The sequence below is a fragment of the Pseudonaja textilis genome, chromosome 2, assembly GCF_049901715.1.
Source record: "Pseudonaja textilis isolate UNSWEBS1 chromosome 2, rPseTex1.2, whole genome shotgun sequence".
Classification (NCBI taxonomy): Eukaryota; Metazoa; Chordata; class Lepidosauria; order Squamata; family Elapidae; genus Pseudonaja; species Pseudonaja textilis.
In genome coordinates, this window is record NC_141991.1 from 48,444,365 (window position 1) to 48,464,946 (window position 20,582).

Genomic DNA, 20,582 nt, shown 5'->3' on the forward strand with positions numbered 1-20,582 from the left:
CGGCTCACCTTTCTCTCCTCTTGGCCCAATTGGGCCAGTCAGTCCACGGTCTCCCTGAAAGGCAAAAGATAAGGAGTAAATGGTTCTTCAGTTGGTAACAAGGCGTTTAATGGCAAATATTATCTTTACTTACTTGGTTTCCTCTGAGACCAGGAAGGCCAGGGCTGCCCTATGAAGAGAAGGGGAGAGACAGGGGAGAAAAAAAGTGAATAGGATTTGTTTTTTCATGGTGGGAGTAAGAAAAGAGAGGCGAGGAGTAAGATGAAGCAATATATTTGAAAACAAATCCTAGATCTAAATAAAGTAGGCTAACATTAGCCATGGTTAGAATATGAACTTAGTGTGGGGTACATGAAGTATCTCAGTTATAGATAAGTAATCAGATCTACATTGTGGTCTTGGAGAAATCACACACATGGGGGACCAATAGAGTGTACAGATGTTGGGCAGAAACAGTCACAAAACCAGAGACTCCTTGCCTTTGTGTTGAGCATTAGTATATTTTTCTGCCCCAAGCAGAGATCTATATCCTTTTTTTTTCTTTTTGGCACTCAATTCATCAGACTGAGACTGAGCATGGGGCTTGGATTTTTGCACTTGCATCACCTTTAAAATAGTACAGAGTTGTACTGGTGGAGAAGTCACAATTCTATTTTATGTCAAACCAACATACAAAAACCTTCCGCTCTAGAAAGTTTTATTTCTGCTTAAGAACAAAACTGCATGCTTCACTGTGATCATGAAGAAAAAACTGTTCAGTAAAAAAGGATGTATTTCAAAGATGGCAGACACTATCTCAGTTACAATGGCAGACACTATCTCAATTACAACAAAGCATTAGGGACGTATAGGAATGTGTCTGCATGCAACTATACATAGCAAAATGTTAAAAAGGTTAATTACCGGCTGACCAGGAGAACCTGGGCTGCCAGGACGACCAGGATTCCCTGGCGCGCCATCTGCTCCTGAAAATCCCTAGAAGAAAATAGAAACATTAAGGACATATCTTTGCAGAAAGTATTTACATTTAAGAATAGAAAGCATAGCCATGAAAACACAGATAGGATTTCAGCTTTGTCTAAATTCCAAGTGTCTTCACCACGTGATCTGAGGCTAAGAATTTGAACAAATCCAGAATGGGCCAGATAGAAGAAGGTTGCAAAGGTTGAAATTTATATTATATGCATAATACATTCTCATGAAAGACTGGCAAATATGGTTCACAGTTCAGAACTTGACCACTATCCATTATCAAATGATGGCTTGCAGGTCTAAACCAAAATTTAGAGTTATAACTTTCCACCAACCTACTGTAAGGTCAGAATGTATTCAATATTTATGAATATGCTTAACAAATTTGGTTCAAGGTCATCAAGTGTTGAATAATCAAGAAAGGAGAGATTAGACTGTGTACCTGCACATTAAAGGTTTCTTAATTTGCACATGGCACAAAATTAAGACCAAGTATTCCGCTACATAATTATTATTATTTGGCAAATAGGTTCTAATTCCCATAAAATTACTCCTGTTTCAGTATGCTATAACTTCACACTTTTGGGCAGGCAGGAATTCCCAATTGAAGGCTTTCTTATATAAAAGCAATCTTACAAACAGAAAGATAATACATCAGAAAAATATGTTGCAGTTTGGTTTTCTCATTTTTCTCTAAAAGTTTACTTAAGTTAATGTAAATTTAGTCATGTAAGCCTTCAACTATAACTGGAAGTATTAAAGACACAGACACAAAGCCTTAGGATACGGTAGATGCAAAATTGTTTGTTTGTGGGTCATCTTCATTAATCCAGAATTTCTTGTTTCAGAGAAATAGAGACAGATGTTAGAAAATTTGCAACAAGCATAACCAATACCTGTCATTCCAATAATGGTTTAGTTCCTAGGACCCAAAAACAGAGGACAAAGACTTTACAGCACACCAATCTGAATCAGGTCCCAGATTTACACCAAATCTGTAAAATAAACTTGACTGCAATTGGAGTTCCTCTAAGAAAATTAATTTAGGGCTGCAACAAAAAATGCCACTCTTCACATAATGGAAGACCTGCCACTCATCAAGCCTCCAGTGAGATCCAAACCACATTGTCCCCAAGCAGACACAGATGAATAGCAAAGAGAGAGAGAGAGAATTTCAGAAGAGATAGTTCCATCTGACTCAAGCAAGAGAACTAAACTACATATTATAAGAGAAGGCAGAAAGCTTCAAAAATGGTTTATCGGTAGAGGTACCCTTTAGCTTAAAAGATGCATATAATGCAATTCATTGATTGTTGATGGAAAATTTGATAAAGACTGATAGAGAAGAAGAACTAGGAAAGTTCCTCCTTTTAAAGAGGAAAGTCTGTAACATTCAGCTCTTGGTTTCCTCTTTCATTCATGACATTCATGCTGTGAGAACTCACCCTCTCTCCTTTTTCACCTCGCCTCTCAATAGTGTCACCTGGGGGACCCCGAGGCCCCACTGGACCTGGAGGACCTGGGATCCCATTGCGTCCCTGGGGTGAAAAAAGAATCATTTTGTTTTATAATTGAATACACTCTGTTTCTTTTAGCTGAATTACTATGCTTAATTCCCAATATCCTTCATGGATACCCCCTTTTATAAAATGAAGGAACAGCAGCAGTACGAATATCAAGGGGAGAAGGCAGTGTGGGAGGAGGCAGGGAACCAAAGTGTAATTAATTTTAAGTGGCAACATTTCAGTTTCCTTGTGATCAGACAGTATTCTTACAGCAACATCTCTCTTCTATGTGCTCTGTAGTTTCTTAGCATTGGCTATAATTTTAAATATTGTAATTAATTATTGGCTGCTAAATTAAATTATTTTTTCATCTATCTCCTAACAGGTTTCTAGGATTTAGGAAGATTATTCTGTACTATGGGGAGGTTATATACAATACTCATAAATTCCTTTGATTTTCTGATTGACTCCCCAAATGGCCAATGTATGTACACAGACTCCGATAAAGAATCTGAAATTTGACTGAAATTTCGAGTCAATTTGTTCAGAAGAAATTTCACTGAGTTTCGTCCTCAGAATGTGTGTGTGTGTGTGTGTATGATATATGAATTTGTCTCTCTCTTACTATAATCAAAAGCTCAAAAGCTTGGGATATTCGTATCAGATAACTAATATCAAACTTAAAAAAACCTTACATTATTTGAGGCAGGGGTGCTAAACTCAATGTCATTGAAGGCCACATTGGGGTTGTGTTTGACCTTGGAGGGGTTTGGAGGGGCGTAGCCAGCTTGATAGCACTTGTGTCGGAGAGGGCACCTGTGGTGACTTGAGTGCTTTGCCAGTGAAAAAGGCTCCCGAGCTCTGTTTTTGGCTGTGACAGCCTCTTGCAACCTTCTGCCAGCGAAAACTGGCTGCACACGGCCTTCTGTTTTTGCTGGCAGAGGCACTGCAATCACTGTTCCAGGACCACCCCGCAGGCCAGATCTAAGTTCCCTGCAGGCCGGATCTGGACCCCGGGCCTTGGTTTGACATCCCTGATTTAAGGTTTCTGGTGATTTGAATGGAGTAGAAACTCTTGAAATTCTGAGAGAGGTTCTGCCAATGATTTTAATCATGTTTGTCCAAAAAAAGAGCGAGTTGAGTCAAACTAAGAGAACTCAAGAAATGGGACCAAACCTCCTCCACATCACAGACTTGTTCTCAAGAAGGCCAAACATTACCGGATTTCCAGAAGGGCCAGGATTTCCCACTTGTCCTCTCTGTCCCTGCAAAATTATTGATAGATAAATGGTCAATTCCCAAGGAATGATTTATACATTTCCCTTAAAAGAATCCGAAATACCTCCTTCTACAATAAATCTCAGATACTCACAGGCTCACCTGGCTCACCCTTCTCACCCTGTAGGAAAAGAGACAATAGTAGGCTTGATTACATGATCTTCAGATATGTCAAATATATTTAATTAATCATTTTAAATTAGGAATATGTGGGAAGCCTATATCCCTCTTTCCCAGCTACCAAAGAGAGTCTGTTGATCATGCTATAGAAAGAAAATGGTGCTGAACCAATTTAGAAAAGCAATCTTCCCTGTCCTTCTCTTTTCCTCTTATCTAGATTGGCCAATTTAAGTTTCCTTGGTTGAGTAGTTATGTTTTGCTTTACCTCTTTTTGAGTATCTCTTAGAATTAGATTCTCTCCCAACCACTACACTAATTAATAAAGAAAAATACATTAACATCTCACCCTCCCCTTAAGACCCCTAAAAGGATCAGATGATGTCAACATCCAGGGTGTGAGATACTTTTGAGGCAATAGGACACCAAAAGGGGAGATGCAATAGAGGATTGCACTTCATGGAAAACCACTATGGATTTTCATGAAGACAAGGACCACTTTATTATCTGCTTCACTTTTAGGTTTATGAGCTTTGAATAATCTTCTAATAATATCATGGTGAGGAATTGTAAATAACTCTTTTTCTCTTCAGGTATGTATATATTTCAGAAGAAAAGTTTAGTGCTTGTATTTTATATTGGGAATTTGAGACAGATTTTATTGATGCTGTGGCCCTAAAAACACATTTAAAGTTCTGGTATTAATTTCTAAAGCCCTATATAGTTCAAGATTGCAATATGTGGTGGAATATTTTTTTCTATTCCTGCCCATAATCTGAGATCATTTTTGGAGGCCTTATTTCAGGTGCGTTCTCAGGATTAAGGTATGGAAAATGGCATGTGCCAATTTTGAATGGATATTCTTTTTTACTGCCATTTTTATTACATTATAAGTTCAATGTCATTCTTTAATTACTATGTTTAATATTTTAATTATTTAGAATGTTATTGGGTCATTTTAATCTATTACAAGCTGCCCTGGAAAATCCTGGCAGTTTACACATTTTTGAAAATAGTAAGTGTTCAATAAATAGTCTTAACTATAGAATATTCTTTTTAAAAATAATATTTTAAAAATATTCTTTTAATGATACTGCTTAAATATAACAAGTTGGGGCAACCTCACCATAAGAGGAATTTCTCCCATTTTTACAAATGACCCTGACTTTTTTTCTTGGTTTTTAATTTTTATCTTTCCTTTTCCATCTGAGAGAACAAATATTGTTTATGAGTAGAAATCTTGTGCAGTGTAATTGTCAGTGACTTACCTTAGGGCACTGCACAGTACAGTCCTCTGGTCTAGGCTGAAAAAAACCCCAAAATAAAAAGGTGAGTGTTAAGATAACAACAATGCAAACATTTACATGTTAGAGGTTTGGCTTTAGACTCAGGTCATGGGCTAAGTAATACTGTATTTTGGAGTTCATGGAAATATAGGAGATTTGGATTTGGGGTTACCACATATCTCTTGCTGAACTCTTTAAGGGCTCCAACACAAAACAGGCACATCTACCAAATCCATTTCCTTTCTCTCACAAATGGATCAGGAGGACTAGGGGAAAAAGAAAGAAACCAAAACCTTTCTCTGCACAACTCCCTTTAACAAAGTTCCTATTACTGTAGGTAGCAAGAAAACTTATCAAGTAAGGCAGATAGGGAGGGAAGAACAGGCTTTAATCCTGTCTCCACCGCTTCTCATGCCCCTGGTGGAGACTGATTCTGAGGGAGAGGAGGAACAGCTCACAGGGAGTGGAAGTGTGGCTCCAGAGGTTGTGGAGAAGCCTAGGGAAGGGCAGAGGCTGGCTGGGCAGTCAGAGGAGGACCCAGGCCCATCCCCTCTCCATCCTAGGGCATGTAGGAAGGAGAGGATAAGGGAGAGACGTGGTCTTCCAGGGGAGGAGAGGGCCTTGATCCTCTTCCTGGGCTGCAGCTGTGACAACTGAATAAGAGGATGGACATGCGTACTGGTGAGTGCTGGAAATAAAGCGTGGAAGTATCTCTAGTTTATTGTTCCTTTCTGAGTCTGGCGCCCTTCCCAATGTGTGTTCTGATATCTCTGGACATCTTCAAGCCCTTATCTTGCCTAGTTTGTGTTGTTTTTTTACTCTTTATAATTTAAACGGCATTTCCTCCTTCTTGTAACTGCTTGTGTGGGAGTTGTTTGTCTCCAGTCAAGGATACTTGGATCTTGGAAGCAAAGTGAAGGAATAAAAGGGGCTTCTCCTGTTTGTTGTGACTGTGTTTATTTTGTATCCCATCCTGGGTCATCACACCGCCACCCTGACTACTGTGGTCGCTTTTTAAATGGAGACCAATCCCTACTAATCTGAAGATGACCAATCAGATGAGTGGACTGAAGTGGTCAGTAAGTCTTGATAAGTGGCCTTGATAAATCACCTGTCTAGTGCAGTTGTGAAGAGGTGAAGAGAAAGTTGCTTTATCAGAAATTACAGGGAGCAGGACAGTGGTAAAGTCCTTTTTACACTTTGGTAGGACATGATATGCACCAGGGGTGTCAAACTAAGCCCCGGGGGCTGGATCCCGCCCATGGGGCTGCCCTGGAAATAGCGAAAGACTTGCCCAAGTGCGGCCCTCCTGAGCTCTGTTTTCACTAGCAGAGGGTTGGAGGAGACTGTAGCAGCCAAAAACAAAGCTCAGGAGCCTGTTTTCTCTGGCAGAGCACTCAGGCCACCACAAGCGTCCCTGACATGAGTGACGTTTAACTGGTCATGCCCACTCTGGCCCTACAAGGTCAAACGCAACCCTGAAATTGAGTTTGATGCCCCTGATATGCACAGTAAGTGGATCAAAGGTAAAGCTTATTATACAAAGCAGGAATTCTACCTGTTGCATATCTATTTGCATCCTGCGGAAGAAATTATGGACATGATGCAAATCTTAGAAAGCCATTGTGCTTTTCTCCTTCAACATTTCTTCTACAGCATGATTGCTACCTGAATGCCAGAGGCCAGTGTTTTTCCATACCGATTGTCTCATTTACCTCCTTCATCTCCAGATCTATTGCTAGGAAAACTACAGCCAATCCCTCCCCTGCTGCCATGAGCGGTGCCTTACCCCGATGGATGGTCCGCAGAGGGCATTGGCAAGCCCCACTTCCGCCTCTGACAGACTGTTTGAGTCTCGCACAAAGAAAACATTACGTGATTCTTCACTGGTCACAAGGCGACGCAGTTGTTCACGATCGGCTCCTTCCATCCCCACTGCTAGAATCTGGATTCCTGCAAGGTCCACAAAAGGGAAACTTAGAAGAGATCCTCCATGCTAATCATTCATTGGAGATCATGTAGTCCAGGTGAAGAAGTTAAGGACACAAGTAGCTCAGCTGATTTTTCTAAAGGTAAATTTCAGCCAGGGCTACCCAAATTGTATCAAAGCAGCTTAAAGATACCCTGGGGGTGGAAATCCTATTTCTTCAGCCCAGTCAAATGATAGACTGTTCGGTTAGAACTCAAAATTGCTTTTTCAAAAAAACAACTGAATAATTAATCAAAGCTGAAAAGCTTCTTGGATGAAAAGCGAAATGTCATCAAAGAAAAACCAAAAAGTCCAGTTGCCTCTTGAAAAAGCACCTTTGGGACAACCAGGATCTGGATGACTGCGAATCTCTGTAGTCACTCATGCCTTTGTCACCTCCCAATTGGACTATGCAATGCATTCTATAAGGGGCTGCTCTTAAAAAGCATCTGGAAACTATAGGAAGATTCTTATTAGGGAGCAGCAGCTACAACAAAGGCTTTTCTTACGTTTGCTACATTCCAGACATGAAGGACAGGTGACTTACCAGCAGCTTTGATTTCCCTGGCTGGCCCAGTGGCATCATCACTGGATGACCCATCTGCCAATATCACCAAGGTTCCTGGAACGCCAGGTCTTCGCCCTGCAGTGGGGCTCAGCATGTAGCTCTTCACAAAATTAATGGCTGCTCCTTCATAGAAAAAGTAACAACAGATCCAGAGAAACACACACCTTAGTAAGAGCACTAGTGATACATTGCTCACTTCAAGTTTTCATTAGCAATTCCTGTGAATATTGAGATCATGGTCACAGGCAGAATTTCAGAAGAAACAGGATCGCTTCTTTCTCTTCCTGCTGAGTTCTTTGAACAAGGAACTAACAACACCCACCCCCCTCTTTTCCTTGACTCAAAGGAACGGGCGACTCCTTACCAATGGCATTGCCACTACGCTCCTCATAGCGCAGTGAGCGAATGTGCTGCAGGACAGTTGCTAAATCATTGGAACGATTAAGCAGGAATAAAGGGAGGCCTCGGTAGCTGTACATCGCAATGCCCACCTGGAGTAGGCAGAAAAGAGAAAAGAAATGTGATAAAAGCAGAATATAAAGATGAAATAGCATGCAGCCAATTTCCCCATCTTAGGAGCAGAGGGAAACCAGGAGTGATATTCATTTACTTCTCAGCCTTCTAAGATAGGCAGGATTAGGAAACAAGAGTTGCTAGTAGCCCTGGAATGTATTCTGATGCAATTAGGCTACTGGAACAGAAATGTGAAAGCCCACCAAACCCCCAATCTACTTCAAGTTATACTATTACAATGAAGGTGGTGCTGTTTTGAGTTTCTTTCTCAAACTTACTACCTTCCCAGAACTCAAGTATCTTTTCTATAATTGCTCAGTATTCTTCTCTCCTTTCCCTCTGAGTCCCAACACTTCATCCCACCTGTCATATCCCTGCAGGGTTTTGATTCACAGCTATTTGGATGGCCAAATAAAACACCACCACATGGAGTTACAGAATACATCTTTATCAAATTGTATCTTTTGTCACCTTACTGACAAACTATAGATTTGCAATGATAGAACGAAAATCAACAAGGTTATAACTGGATTTGCTTCACCCAATTAAAATAACCCCAATGTCTTTGTGCATGTGAATCAAACAAGCAGGGAGCACTGCAAAATCCTGATGATGTAGGTTACCCGGGTAGTTTCACGGCCTGGACGAAGAGTAGATATAATGTTGGAAAGGAAGTTCTGCACAGCCTCTGCATTGTAGGCTTTGTCTTGAGTTGTATGTATAAGAAAAATGACATCACGCTGGGCATCTGGACAGACTGCAGAGTGAAATGTTTCAGAAAGAATCAGAATGGCATCCAATGGTTTGGGGACACAAGCAAAAGGTCTGATTTTCCCTTCCTGCACCCCCATTTGCAAATAATAACTGAAGAGATTTAACTTCCTGTGTAGCTGCTTTAATTCTCAACTGGAACCTATGTAAATCAATTATATATTATTTTTAAATATTGCAATATCTTAAAACATGTTTTCCAAATGGCTTGCTATATGAATCTGAAAGGGGAAAAATATATTTTTTCAAAATACATTTTAAACCCTTTTTTTACCCTTCAAAAAGGAAATCCAAAATGTAAGGTCTAAAATAGGGTCATCATTAAAAACAAACACTCCAGGACTCCCTCTCAAAAATAGGACTTTGCCCTTCTCTCCAACCAAATGTTAAGTGAAGCCATTGCCATCAAAATAATTGACGAGCTTCTTGCAAGCAAGAGGCTCTAGAGAGCTATTGGTGTCCATGGTAAACTACAGTGATGCCAAAATGACAGCATGCTGTGATGACATTCAACAAATATTATTATTTACTTGCAGTTGAGCTTCTGATATAAGTATGTAATTTATAGCACCTGGTTGATCACAGATGCTTTGTTATTTGTCCTCTTGAATGGATACCCGGGTAAAGACATCCCTCCATAAACCTCACCTGTCTGGGCAGAAATAGAAACCCCAGCACCGGAGATACTCCCAAACAGTGGGCGAATCATAAAGGTGTATTGCTCCCCCAGATTCAACCCAGACACTTGATGGGATGTTTCTGATGCAGGCAATGTTCGTTGTGCCTCTTCTCCCTCTGAAACACAGGAGAAGCATGACAGAGGATTAATACAGCTGGCAGGGCTAATAATGCAGATAGTGTGTCTTACAATATATTGGCTTTTATGCTCGTTAATTGGTCACAATACTGCTATATTACACTGCTGCTGTGGGAGTCTCCATTCTCAGGGTCTTTTGGAAGCTGGTAAAAATCTGACACTTCTGGGGATTGATTGTGGAGTCATTAGTACCAGGGATTTTTGTATGACTCATTAATATCCTTTTAGTTTTAGTATTAATATCTGCAAACTAGAGTCTGAATGGATTGAGGAAGTGGAATAAACTATATAAATGAAGAAATCCAGTATTTTATTTGATATGTGATTATATCACGTAAGATTAAGAGCAGTGGTGGCACAGTGGTTAGAATGCAGTACTGCAGGCTACTTCTGTTGACTGCCAGTTACCAGCAGTTTGGCAGTTCGAATCTCACCAGGGTCAAGGTTGACTCAGCCTTCCATCCTTCCAAGGTCAGTAAAATGAGGACCCAGATTGTTGAGGGCAATATGCTGACTCCGTAAAACCACTTAGAGAGGACTGGAAAGCACTGTGAAGCGGTATATAAGTCTAAATGCTATTGCTATATCTAAGCATGGGATATGATCTTTTCCCTCATAACAACAATCCTTAAGGGTAGATTAGGCTGAGAAAGAGTGACATGTATATAGTCACCTTGCAAGCTTCCATTATTGAGTGCAAACTAAAACCTGGATTTCCCCATTCCTAGCACAATACTTTGACCACTACTCCACAAAACTTTGTGAAGGAAAATCAGAGCTCCTTGATGTGAACTCCTGGAGGAAAGGTGTGATGTACATCAAATACAGGACCAACCTCTTGGAGATTTCCATGTGAGATAATAGCCAGAAGCCCCAGGAACTGGAGTCCAGGATAACGTTATAGAATCCTTTTGAGTATCTGACACCTGGAAATTGGCCACCCGGGCCACAGCTGCTGAAAAAATAAAGATAAATATGAGACAGGTAGTTTGGTCCTTGACAGCGAAAGAAAAATCTAGAGAAGTTCTTAATAGCAACTCACACTGATGAGCACAGAGAGTGGACGTCACACTTGTGATCTATTGTAGCACTACGGTAGTTCCTATCACAGTTAGGACTGGTATGTACAAATGGAATACTATTTTCATCATAGGAAATGGCCTTCCTTAACAATGGATATTTTGGTCCCAATTAAGTAAATCACATGGTTTTTAAACAAATCTACCTTTCCCTATTGACTTTGTTTACAGGAAGCTGGCTGGGAAATGGTGTCCGCATGAGACAGAATACTAAAACCATCTTAAATGCATGCTAGTTACCAAGCACCCAAATTTTGATCATATAACTGTAGGGGATGCTACAATGCATTATAGATCTCTTAACTATGACAACTTGTTATAAGGAATTTTTTCAGTGCCATTGTAACTTTGAAATATCACTAAACTAATGGTTGCAAATTGAGGACTGCCTGCTCTGCTTCAGCTGCTTCTTTGGCCCTTCAGAGGTCTTTTGTGCACACAGTGCCAAAGTCACTTATTTGGAAGCAGATGGCTTGTCTTGATGCTTGTGAGGCTGAGTACATCCCTGCCAATGTTTTAAGCTTAAATGAAAGTTCATACCGTTTCTGATGCTTAAAGCAGATTGCTGAGATGGAGCGCATAAGCATTTTACAGTTCAGGTATTTATATACCAGGGATGAGTAGTATAATACAACTATATGGAGAACTAGTGTTATCATCTGTGACACATTGACACATTGACTGTGACACAGAGAAAAGCAGTACTGTACATAAAAACCAAAGCAATAAAATAGAGATAATTTACACTGTTATAGTTGGGGAAAAAATGTCCACAGTTGAAACTCTGCTTTGTAAACTACATTCTTATATGGTTTATCTGTTTCTTGAACATATCTTCTTATATGCTCTATAGAAAAGTGTGGAAGAAACAGCCTAATAGCAACATTCTGGTATAGCACCCTTATCTGGGAGTTTTCCTTCTAAACTAATATCTAGAAAAGCTACTTATGCTTTTATTTATGCTTCACTTCAGTTTTAGGTGATACATTTTGCTTTGTGTGAAGTTTACATTTTTTGTAAAAAAAGGACAATTTAAAAACTGTTTTTTAAAATTGTTTTTAAAGGGTGGGTTATTTTAGTTTTAAGATTAAAAATGGAGCTGCAACAGCCAATGGAATTACATATTATGAAAGATGAAAGATCCAAGTATCTATTGATCTTTGGCAATATTACAGAAGATCCTTACAATTACATACCGGATAAAAATATAATTTATCTAACCTGCATGAAAGAACAACAAAAATCTAAAACAGGCCTCTTAGCTACAAGAAAACACAACAATGCTTTCCCCAGAAGTATCTTTCAGGGGCCAACAGGAATCATTGATGAAAACCAGTAAATCAGACAGGATTGGTTTATCTCTGTCTGGTCTCTAATTCTTCTTACATATGAAATTTACATTCCATATCTAACTAGAGACTATTCTAGCAACTTTTGTGCCGTAGACTTCTATCTCTGGATAGCAGAGAGTTGGGTTACCAGTGGTGGCAACAATGGCCACAGCTTCGCTCTCCCGGTTGCCAGTCAGACTTGTGATGCGGATGTCATAGCGCCCTCCTGGCTGCAGATCTTCAATGACATAGGTGTTAATATGGGCTGGCAACAGCTGACTCCTCTCAGGCCCACCTGTCCCATGTAAGAGAGCTAGTTAATTTCTTGGGTAGTGGGTGGCAATGATAGAGGGAGGTAGATACATATAGGAAAATATATATAGGAAGGTATATATAGGAAGTGTTGATCACCTGCAGGGCGCCAGGTGAGCCGATAGCCTGTGCTCCCCCGTGCTGGGCTCCATTCTAGTTGAATATGGGTTTGTGAGGAGTCAGTCACACGTAGGTTTCCAACTGGTTGAACTGGGATTGCCGCTAAAAGGAAACATATGAGGATTAACAATGGAAAAGTAGCAAGGAAGTCTGATCTTTAACAAAGAGAAAAAGATACTCCAGAAAAAATTAACCCTCTTATGAATCATAGATAAGATTTATGTATTTGATATGAGATTAAAATAAACTTTCACTTTCACTTTAGGTATGAGATAAAACAATTTTTTTTCACTTTTACTTCAGGTGATACATAGCTGTATCCTTCATGAATAATCATGGAAATATTGTCTTCTTGAATGGCATTAATAATAACATCTGAATAACCAATTATGTGATGCAATCATGTATCTTCAAATAGCTGGAAAATATTTTCAGAAAATAAATTCTTTCTTTAGAAAAATTTCTATGAGGTTCTTTGATTCTGAGGATATCTTTACAGAAAATACAATGATCAATTAATGAGGGAGGATTTGATTTTCAGAATCTGGAGCTATATATTTATCAAATATTAAATACTGGAAGCCAAACAATTGGTGTTCATTTTCCAATTTGGGCAAGTTTGGAATGCCTGCCTGCTATCTATCTATCTATCTATCTATCTATCTATCTATCTATCTATCTATCTATCTATCTATCTATCTATCTATCTATCTATCTATCCATCCATCCATCCATCCATCCATCTATCTATCTATCTATCTATCTATCTATCTATCTATCTATCTATCTATCTCAACTTGGGTTAAATGGATAGTGTTAGGATCTAAACACATTAAAACTCTAATATGCCTGGAAACAATTAGGTCAGTTGAAAAGTTACGGAATGTCCAATAAAAAATATTTGACCCTTTTCCCATGCTAAATTGACATTATGGGGAAACGGAACTTTAAAAATTGGGGAAAAGCTGGAGATATGAAAAAAAATGGATGAAAGCTAAGGTACTGGCTTTGAAACAACTGATAGAGGAAAATGAATTTTTAATATATGCTGTGTTAAGAGATAAATAAATTAAAATATTCCAGAGGCAGAACCTCCTTTATTCATAGTTTGTGCACTCAGAGAACCTCTCTAAGGATGACAAGTGCAGGAACAATACAATGTCAAGTGTTAAACACCAGTAGAAAGTGCCACATAATTTCCCTCCAACTCTTAGCAAAGAAACCAAAGCATAATATGACTAAAATTCCATCTACAACTTCAAAAAGCAGATTAGTAAGAAACTGACACACAAATATGGACGAATAAGTCTTACGTGTTGTGACAGTAATAGACACGGGATTTCCTTCACGATTCCCAATCAGTGCTGTGACTTTTACAGTGTAGCTGACTCCTCCTTCCAGGCTTTCTAAGTCAAAGGAATTAACATTTCCCAAGACCAGTTTGCTGCTCTCAGGTCCACCTTTAAAAGAAGAGAATGTGACCTCGCTAGTGAAAAAAGACAACCAAAGCCATGCAAAGTTATTACAACCCACACTAATAAGTAGAAAGCTTGATCACAGCAACAAGAAGTCTCTCTTTTCTTTAATTCTACATTTTCTTTCAGCAAATAAGAAAAACTTCAGCTTCAAAAATCATGTGTTTTTGATTTATGATTGCTTTGTTTTTCCACTCCTAGAACTAAGATGCGCAAATTAAGACTGCACTGTAATAGGCATTCAGAATGTGTGTGTGTGTGTGTGTTCAAGGTTGCTTTTAACATTCATAGGGATTTAAAAAAAAAAACTTAAATCTTCATTTCCTTAATAAAGCTGTGATGTCAATTATTAGCTTTTCTAATCCATGGCTTGTACTGTAATTTCCCCTCTGCTAACATTTCTAAATCCAATTGCAAAGTTGTGATAAAGTAATAATTGTTTCATTGTAAAATATAAAATAATTATAATTAAGTAATATGTAATAATTAACTCATTGTAATAATGAATTAATGTATATTAAAAGTATGTGTTTGCAAGATTTTTTTTTTAAAGTTGCTTGAGTATTCCCTGCTTCCATTCCCAAATCTATTTTAGAACATTTTAACTACCTCACTTGTTCCATCATTGAGATTAAAACTACCATCAGTTTGCCAATAATATAACAGGCTGCACCAATTGATAACCTCTCCCAATGGCTATAAGTGGTTATGAAAATAAGGGCACTCTACAGGTCAACAGCAAACAAACATTTTCTTCAAGAGGCCCACAACTCCTCACAATTATTGTGAGGAAACCAGAAGCAGAAGATCAATAAACTTCGGTAGCTTCCTTACCGCTAAGCTGGCTCCACACCACTCGATATGCTGTAGCACCTGGGACACCAACCCAAGAGATGCGTACCACATTTCCCCTGGACTCAAGGACTCTGAGACTGGTGACTGTTCCCACTGGCTCAAAGCCTTCAAGGCAAAACAAAAAATAATGATTGGTAATAGGATTCTCACGGTGTAGCAAAAAGGGCAGAAAGATATGCATTATCTCATCTGCAACTACAACTGGTCTCACCTGTTGTAACTGTGGTGGTAGCTGATCTCCCTTCTCGGCTGCCAACTAAGGCTGAAACCTCAATGAAATAGACAGTTCCAGGCCTCAGACCATCAATGGTGTAGGCGTTTATATCAGCTGGTAGGACTCGAGAGATCTCTTGACCTGGAGAGGGAAAGGGTGTATTCAAGATGGAGGCAACAGATTACTCATACAAGGAAGAAAAAAGTGGATTCTTACATCTTAAAACCACCAGAGTACAAATCAGCCAATATATGCTTCTAGGCTAATAAACAATCTGGAACTCAATCACCCTTTTGCATTTTTTACTGTCATTCTTTGATCAGAATTTGTGCTCACAAAAATAAATATCCTGGAGAAAATGTGCACTAAAATCCCTTGATTAGCAGAAATTACAGCAAACATTGTTTGACATATGATGGCATATGTTGCCTTGGGTTTCTGAAGAATAGGTGGAATATAACAAATAAAATAAATAATATGTATACCGTACTAACCCATTTCTTCCTTTATTTGAGTTTGTAGGAATACAAAAACATGTTTGTTGCAGAAATGAAAATGTCTGCAACATGCCTGTTTCTGGACGAAGTTTTGATCTGTGCTCGCTGCTGGAGCGCACCAAGCCAGCTGATTTCAGGGCTAAGCCACCTCGTAGAGGTGGTTAAGAGAGGGGAGACTGCCAGCAGTGTCGAGGAGAGTCGCATCTCTCCTCCCCAGCTGGCCATTACTCCCTTTCCCGAAGGCAGTTGCAGCGGTGGTCAGAAATGGCCACCTCAAAGAAGAACTTGACCGGAAAAGAATGTGCAGGAGGAAGATAAGAAGAGAAAGTTTTGGCTGACCAGATCAAACTGAATAACAACAACACAAGGTATCCTGGAATTTGAATTATAAAGTACCCTGGAATTTGAATTGTTCGCAAAGAAGACTTTGAAGCGGTGAATGAGAGAGGGAAGGGAAAGGATTTGGTTTTTTTCTTTTCTTCCCTATATTGACAACTAAGAGATTTAAGCAAGAAACCTGCAAAAATCAATTTTGACATTAACAGGTATTTAAGCTGAAAATAAAATGTCAAGGGGATAATAAAGATTTCTGGATTCTCAAAAACTTTTAAAAGAAGGAAAAAAACAAAAGGGTGGGATCTGGAAAAGTTCTGGAGACCACCTGGAAGTGAAAGGAATTAACAGTGAAACTTTAACAAGATTCCTAAAAGATACATTTTAACTGAAACTTTGTAACAAGATAAGAGAACCCCAGGAAGAGAAAGTGGAAAAAAGAAGCAAGAAGAAATAGCTTTGGATTATTTGGATTACTTGGTGATTTTTGAATTTTTGGCTATCGGATCTAAAGGATTAAAATTAATCGGGTGGTTGTTTAAAAGTTTTTAAAATGGTATCACTCTTGGAAGAATTGAGAATGGAACTTAAAGAAACAGAAAGAAGATGCACAAGAAGGAAGAGGTTCTTTTGGCTTCATATTTCAATGTTTAGAAATGGAGATCCTGAATTATGCGAAACAACAAGAAATGCCTGTAGAACAAGAATGGAGGGACAATGAAAAAGCCATCTTCAATGACTAAGTATTTCTATGTGGGGAAAAGAAAGGAAAGAGAGTGAAAAATTTAAGAGCTGAAAAAACAACCCAAAAAAGAATAGTTTGAAAAGTAATTATAACATTAGGAAGAAACAGAAGAGAGGATTACAGAAGAGAGAATCAGAATTAAAGAGAGAAGGGGTCAAAAAGGGAAGGGAGAAGAAGAGGGAGAAGAGGGAAAGGAAAAGAAATTATAAAGGACAGAAACAGGGCATAGAGAAACAGGGAAAATGTACAAGACACAGAGATAATGGGTGAAAACTTAATTGAAAGGGGGATTCTGCAAGGGTACATAAGATGGTATTGTTATATTAGAAATAGAAATGAACTTTGAAAATATGAAAATACTCATTTAGTGCATATTTTAAGAATGTACCAAGCAGAATTCGACTGGAAGTTATGTGTTATATTGAATGTTATAATTGTAAAGGCATAAATTGAAGTTTAAATAAGAGTTGAATGGATAAAAATTAAAAGATACAAAGGTGTCATACTCCAATTAGTAACTACAGGGGAAAATTTTGTTTAATGAGGAAAGAAAATAAGAAATTGAAACGGGACAGACAAAAGTATAAATATAATGACTAGAAAGGTATTGAAACTGAGAAAAAGATATATATAATTGAATTTAGAAAGGAATGAGATAATTAAAAGTAAGATTGAGAAAATTAAGGGAAGGGAAAAATTATTGAGAAAATGTTAAAACAGTAATAAGATATGGAATAGAACACAAATATGAATATGAAATTGAATTTGTGTCTCTATGGAGAAGTGATAACCTAGGACCATGCTATTCTCAAAAAAAGAAATGTTACTTGTATTATGTTTTATGAAAACCCAAATAAAATTTTTATAAAAAAAAAAATTCAAAAGTTGTAAAACTCAAATCTGGCAACTAAAAAACCAGGATTTTCAGTAATATCTACATGCTACAAAAGCATTCTATGGCAGGCTAAATGTAAATAATTATATTTGCAATATAATGCAATATAAATTTGGCAAGATGCAAATTTCATGGATGAAGCATCTCATTGTACAAAAAAAAGAGTTCCATGTACATATAAGGGGAAACAAGGAGGGGAATGCTGCTGTCTTAAGAAATGCGAACAAAAAAGCAGAATGGAAAGGAAAAAGAATCAGCACATGGCCAGCAATAGAGTGATGGATAGCGTATTACATAACAACATTCCCTGATCTGAGAGATAAAATCATAGCTAATACACCCAGTCTCCAGAGTTTCCTCTTAGCTAATTAATTTTATTCCTGACAGATTCAATAATGAAAATCAGATCACAAGAAGATACAAAACACAGATGCCTAACTTTTAATTTCTTTTCTGCTATCATACACAACAGGAAATCAATATTAGAAGATTTTGTTAATGAGAATCAATGTTCCGTGATTGTTTTTATTAGTACATTAACTTCATTTTCAAAATGTCAACTGAAAATGAAATATTAACTACTTTATCTGATACAAACATATCAATGGGGGTGGTATTCAGCAGGTTCTGACCAGTTCTGGAGAACCGGTAGCAGAAATTTTGAGCAGTTCAGACAACCGGCAAATACCAGCTCTGAATGGAGATATTACAGTATTCTTCCCCTGCCACATCCACCAACAAGCCACGCCCACAGAACTGGTAGTAAAAAAATTTGAATCCCACCACTGCATATCAACTAGGTAGACTATCAAGATACAAAGTCATTTCTTCATCGGCAATTACAATAAAGACGAGAAGGCATGGAAGGAATATTATTTTTCATATTCAGGATATAAACTACCATACTGTACTTCAATGGAACATGTACAATTCAAGGCTACAGTACTAAAATACCAAGGCTGTTGCCTCTTTATAATAAAATGTATTTCACAGATTGCTAGAGGATAACTAACCTTTGAGGACAAAATATCCAATTTAATTTTTCTGTCTGAAACTTTGTTGCATTTTATAATCCCCCAATTTATTCAGAACTGACAGAGAGATAAAGCAAAAATTATCTATGTATCATCTCAATTTCTTGGATGCAATTTCTCAGGGTGTGGAGAAGAAGGATGAAGGGACTGATGAAATCTTTCAATTTGAAATCTTCTAAGACACAATGAGAAAATGTCAAAATATGCCATCCACTGTGCAAAAAGGAGAAACAGATATTTTGGCATTCAGAAAAGTAGCAAGCTGAAATTGAGCTGGCCTTCTCTAATAGGAGTGCAAGTTTCTCCAAGAAAAGTGTTATTATTTTCTTGTAATTATTCATGTTAAAGTAAAATATATATTTAATCTTATGCATCTTAAGGCTATGTAGTATCTGGAATTTGAAACAGAAGAAATGCTTTGGAGCATATAGCACCTATTAAAGATAAAGGTAAACGTGCGAGTCGTTTCCGGCTCTAGGGGGCGATGCTCATCTCTGTTACAAAACTGAAGAGCCAGCATGTCCGAAGACATCTCCGTGGTCATGTGGCCAGCATGACTAAATGCTGAAGGCACATGGAACGCTGTTACCTTCCCACCAAAGTGGTCCCTATTTTTCTATTTGCATTTTAACATGCTTTCGAACTACTAGGTTGCAGAAGCTGGAACAAGTAACTGGAGCTCACTCCATTACACGGTGCTAGGGATTCGAACCGCCAAACTGTCGACCTTTCTGATCAACAAGCTCAGTGTCTAACCAGCTGTGCCACCTGTGGAAAATTGTGACAATTAAAAAGATATGAAAATTTTGAGGGTTAAGGTTTTAGTAAAAATATGAGTTGAGTTGGCTTATCTTCAGAGGGGTTTATACACAATATTAATATGTGTGTATGTGTATAAAATCTGTTATATAATTAAAATTTTCTCAAAGGGGAAAGTCACTAATCCTGTTTTAACATGTTTTGCAACGGAACAACAATTCAGTCTGTGCTTATGAATGCTTAGAAATATTTTAATGTTAAGCGCCTTTTGCTTAGAAGTGACAACTAACTGCCTAAATAGTTCTGAACTGCAAAGAGATGAGCTTGCTCAGAGACACAGATAAACTCTAGCATTTTATCAGATTACTAATGTTTCCTCTTCGAAAATTATTTGGTTTTGGCAAAGTTTTAAAAGCTTATTAGCTTAATCTTTTGAGTCCACTGACTTGCCTCAATGGCAACTGATCTGTTTTGTTGTTGTTGTTGTTGTTTTAACAGGAAGCCAAAAAAAGAAAAAACCCAAGTAGAATATTTTTTAGTCCATAGGCAAGTATTAAATTCTGCCCAGATGCAAAATTAATCTGAAGGGAATTCTCACTTACAGAAGTGTAGCTTATGTCCCAAGGTTACCACTGGCGGGGGGGGGGTGGGGGGGCATCCAACTTTCACAAGGATCCAGTAGGAAGTTTAAGTTTCAGGGCCAAGCTTGACTGGGTTTTAGGAATATTTTAATTTGCTTCAAAGTCACATGGTTTAATAAATTGATATTTATTAAAAACAACTCTGTAGCATTAGAATATGCTTTCAGAGAAGGCCTTTTTCATCAAGATGGTCCTGTCTCATTCATGGAATGAAATGAAATGAAATGAAGATAAGGACATCTTCTATTTGTTACTTTTCAGTGTTTTATCTCAATTTCTTCCATACTTTTTTCTTTCCAAAGCCACTAAGGAAGAAAAGCTGGAACAGTAGCACTAATGTTAGGAAAAAAGATGGTAAAAAGCTCTCCAATAGGAAGCATCCAAAATATCTCTGGATTTGCATTTTGTTTTCTTCCATCCCTGTATTGCCTTGACATCATGCTACCACCACCCTTCAATACTCAAGCAGAATAAAATCCAAATATGTACAATTCAG

The 20,582-nt window shown here is 38.1% G+C and overlaps 1 protein-coding gene across 1 annotated transcript in view; it reads right to left on the reverse strand.

Moving 5' to 3' along the window:
• Nucleotides 1–20,582, reverse strand: part of COL7A1 (collagen type VII alpha 1 chain) — a 127,679-nt gene that overhangs the window by 77,252 nt on the left and 29,845 nt on the right. Inside the window, exons 20-37 of the mRNA XM_087923796.1 lie at nucleotides 15,180–15,323; nucleotides 14,948–15,073; nucleotides 13,952–14,098; nucleotides 12,618–12,740; nucleotides 12,355–12,501; nucleotides 10,632–10,751; nucleotides 9,628–9,774; nucleotides 8,832–8,965; nucleotides 8,060–8,186; nucleotides 7,675–7,818; nucleotides 6,948–7,111; nucleotides 5,141–5,176; nucleotides 3,850–3,876; nucleotides 3,698–3,742; nucleotides 2,418–2,510; nucleotides 904–975; nucleotides 134–169; nucleotides 1–54 (exon numbers count right to left, since the gene is read on the reverse strand). Coding sequence (XP_087779922.1) covers nucleotides 1–54; nucleotides 134–169; nucleotides 904–975; nucleotides 2,418–2,510; nucleotides 3,698–3,742; nucleotides 3,850–3,876; nucleotides 5,141–5,176; nucleotides 6,948–7,111; nucleotides 7,675–7,818; nucleotides 8,060–8,186; nucleotides 8,832–8,965; nucleotides 9,628–9,774; nucleotides 10,632–10,751; nucleotides 12,355–12,501; nucleotides 12,618–12,740; nucleotides 13,952–14,098; nucleotides 14,948–15,073; nucleotides 15,180–15,323 — 1,886 coding nt within the window. The remainder of the gene's footprint in view (nucleotides 55–133; nucleotides 170–903; nucleotides 976–2,417; nucleotides 2,511–3,697; nucleotides 3,743–3,849; nucleotides 3,877–5,140; nucleotides 5,177–6,947; nucleotides 7,112–7,674; nucleotides 7,819–8,059; nucleotides 8,187–8,831; nucleotides 8,966–9,627; nucleotides 9,775–10,631; nucleotides 10,752–12,354; nucleotides 12,502–12,617; nucleotides 12,741–13,951; nucleotides 14,099–14,947; nucleotides 15,074–15,179; nucleotides 15,324–20,582) is intronic.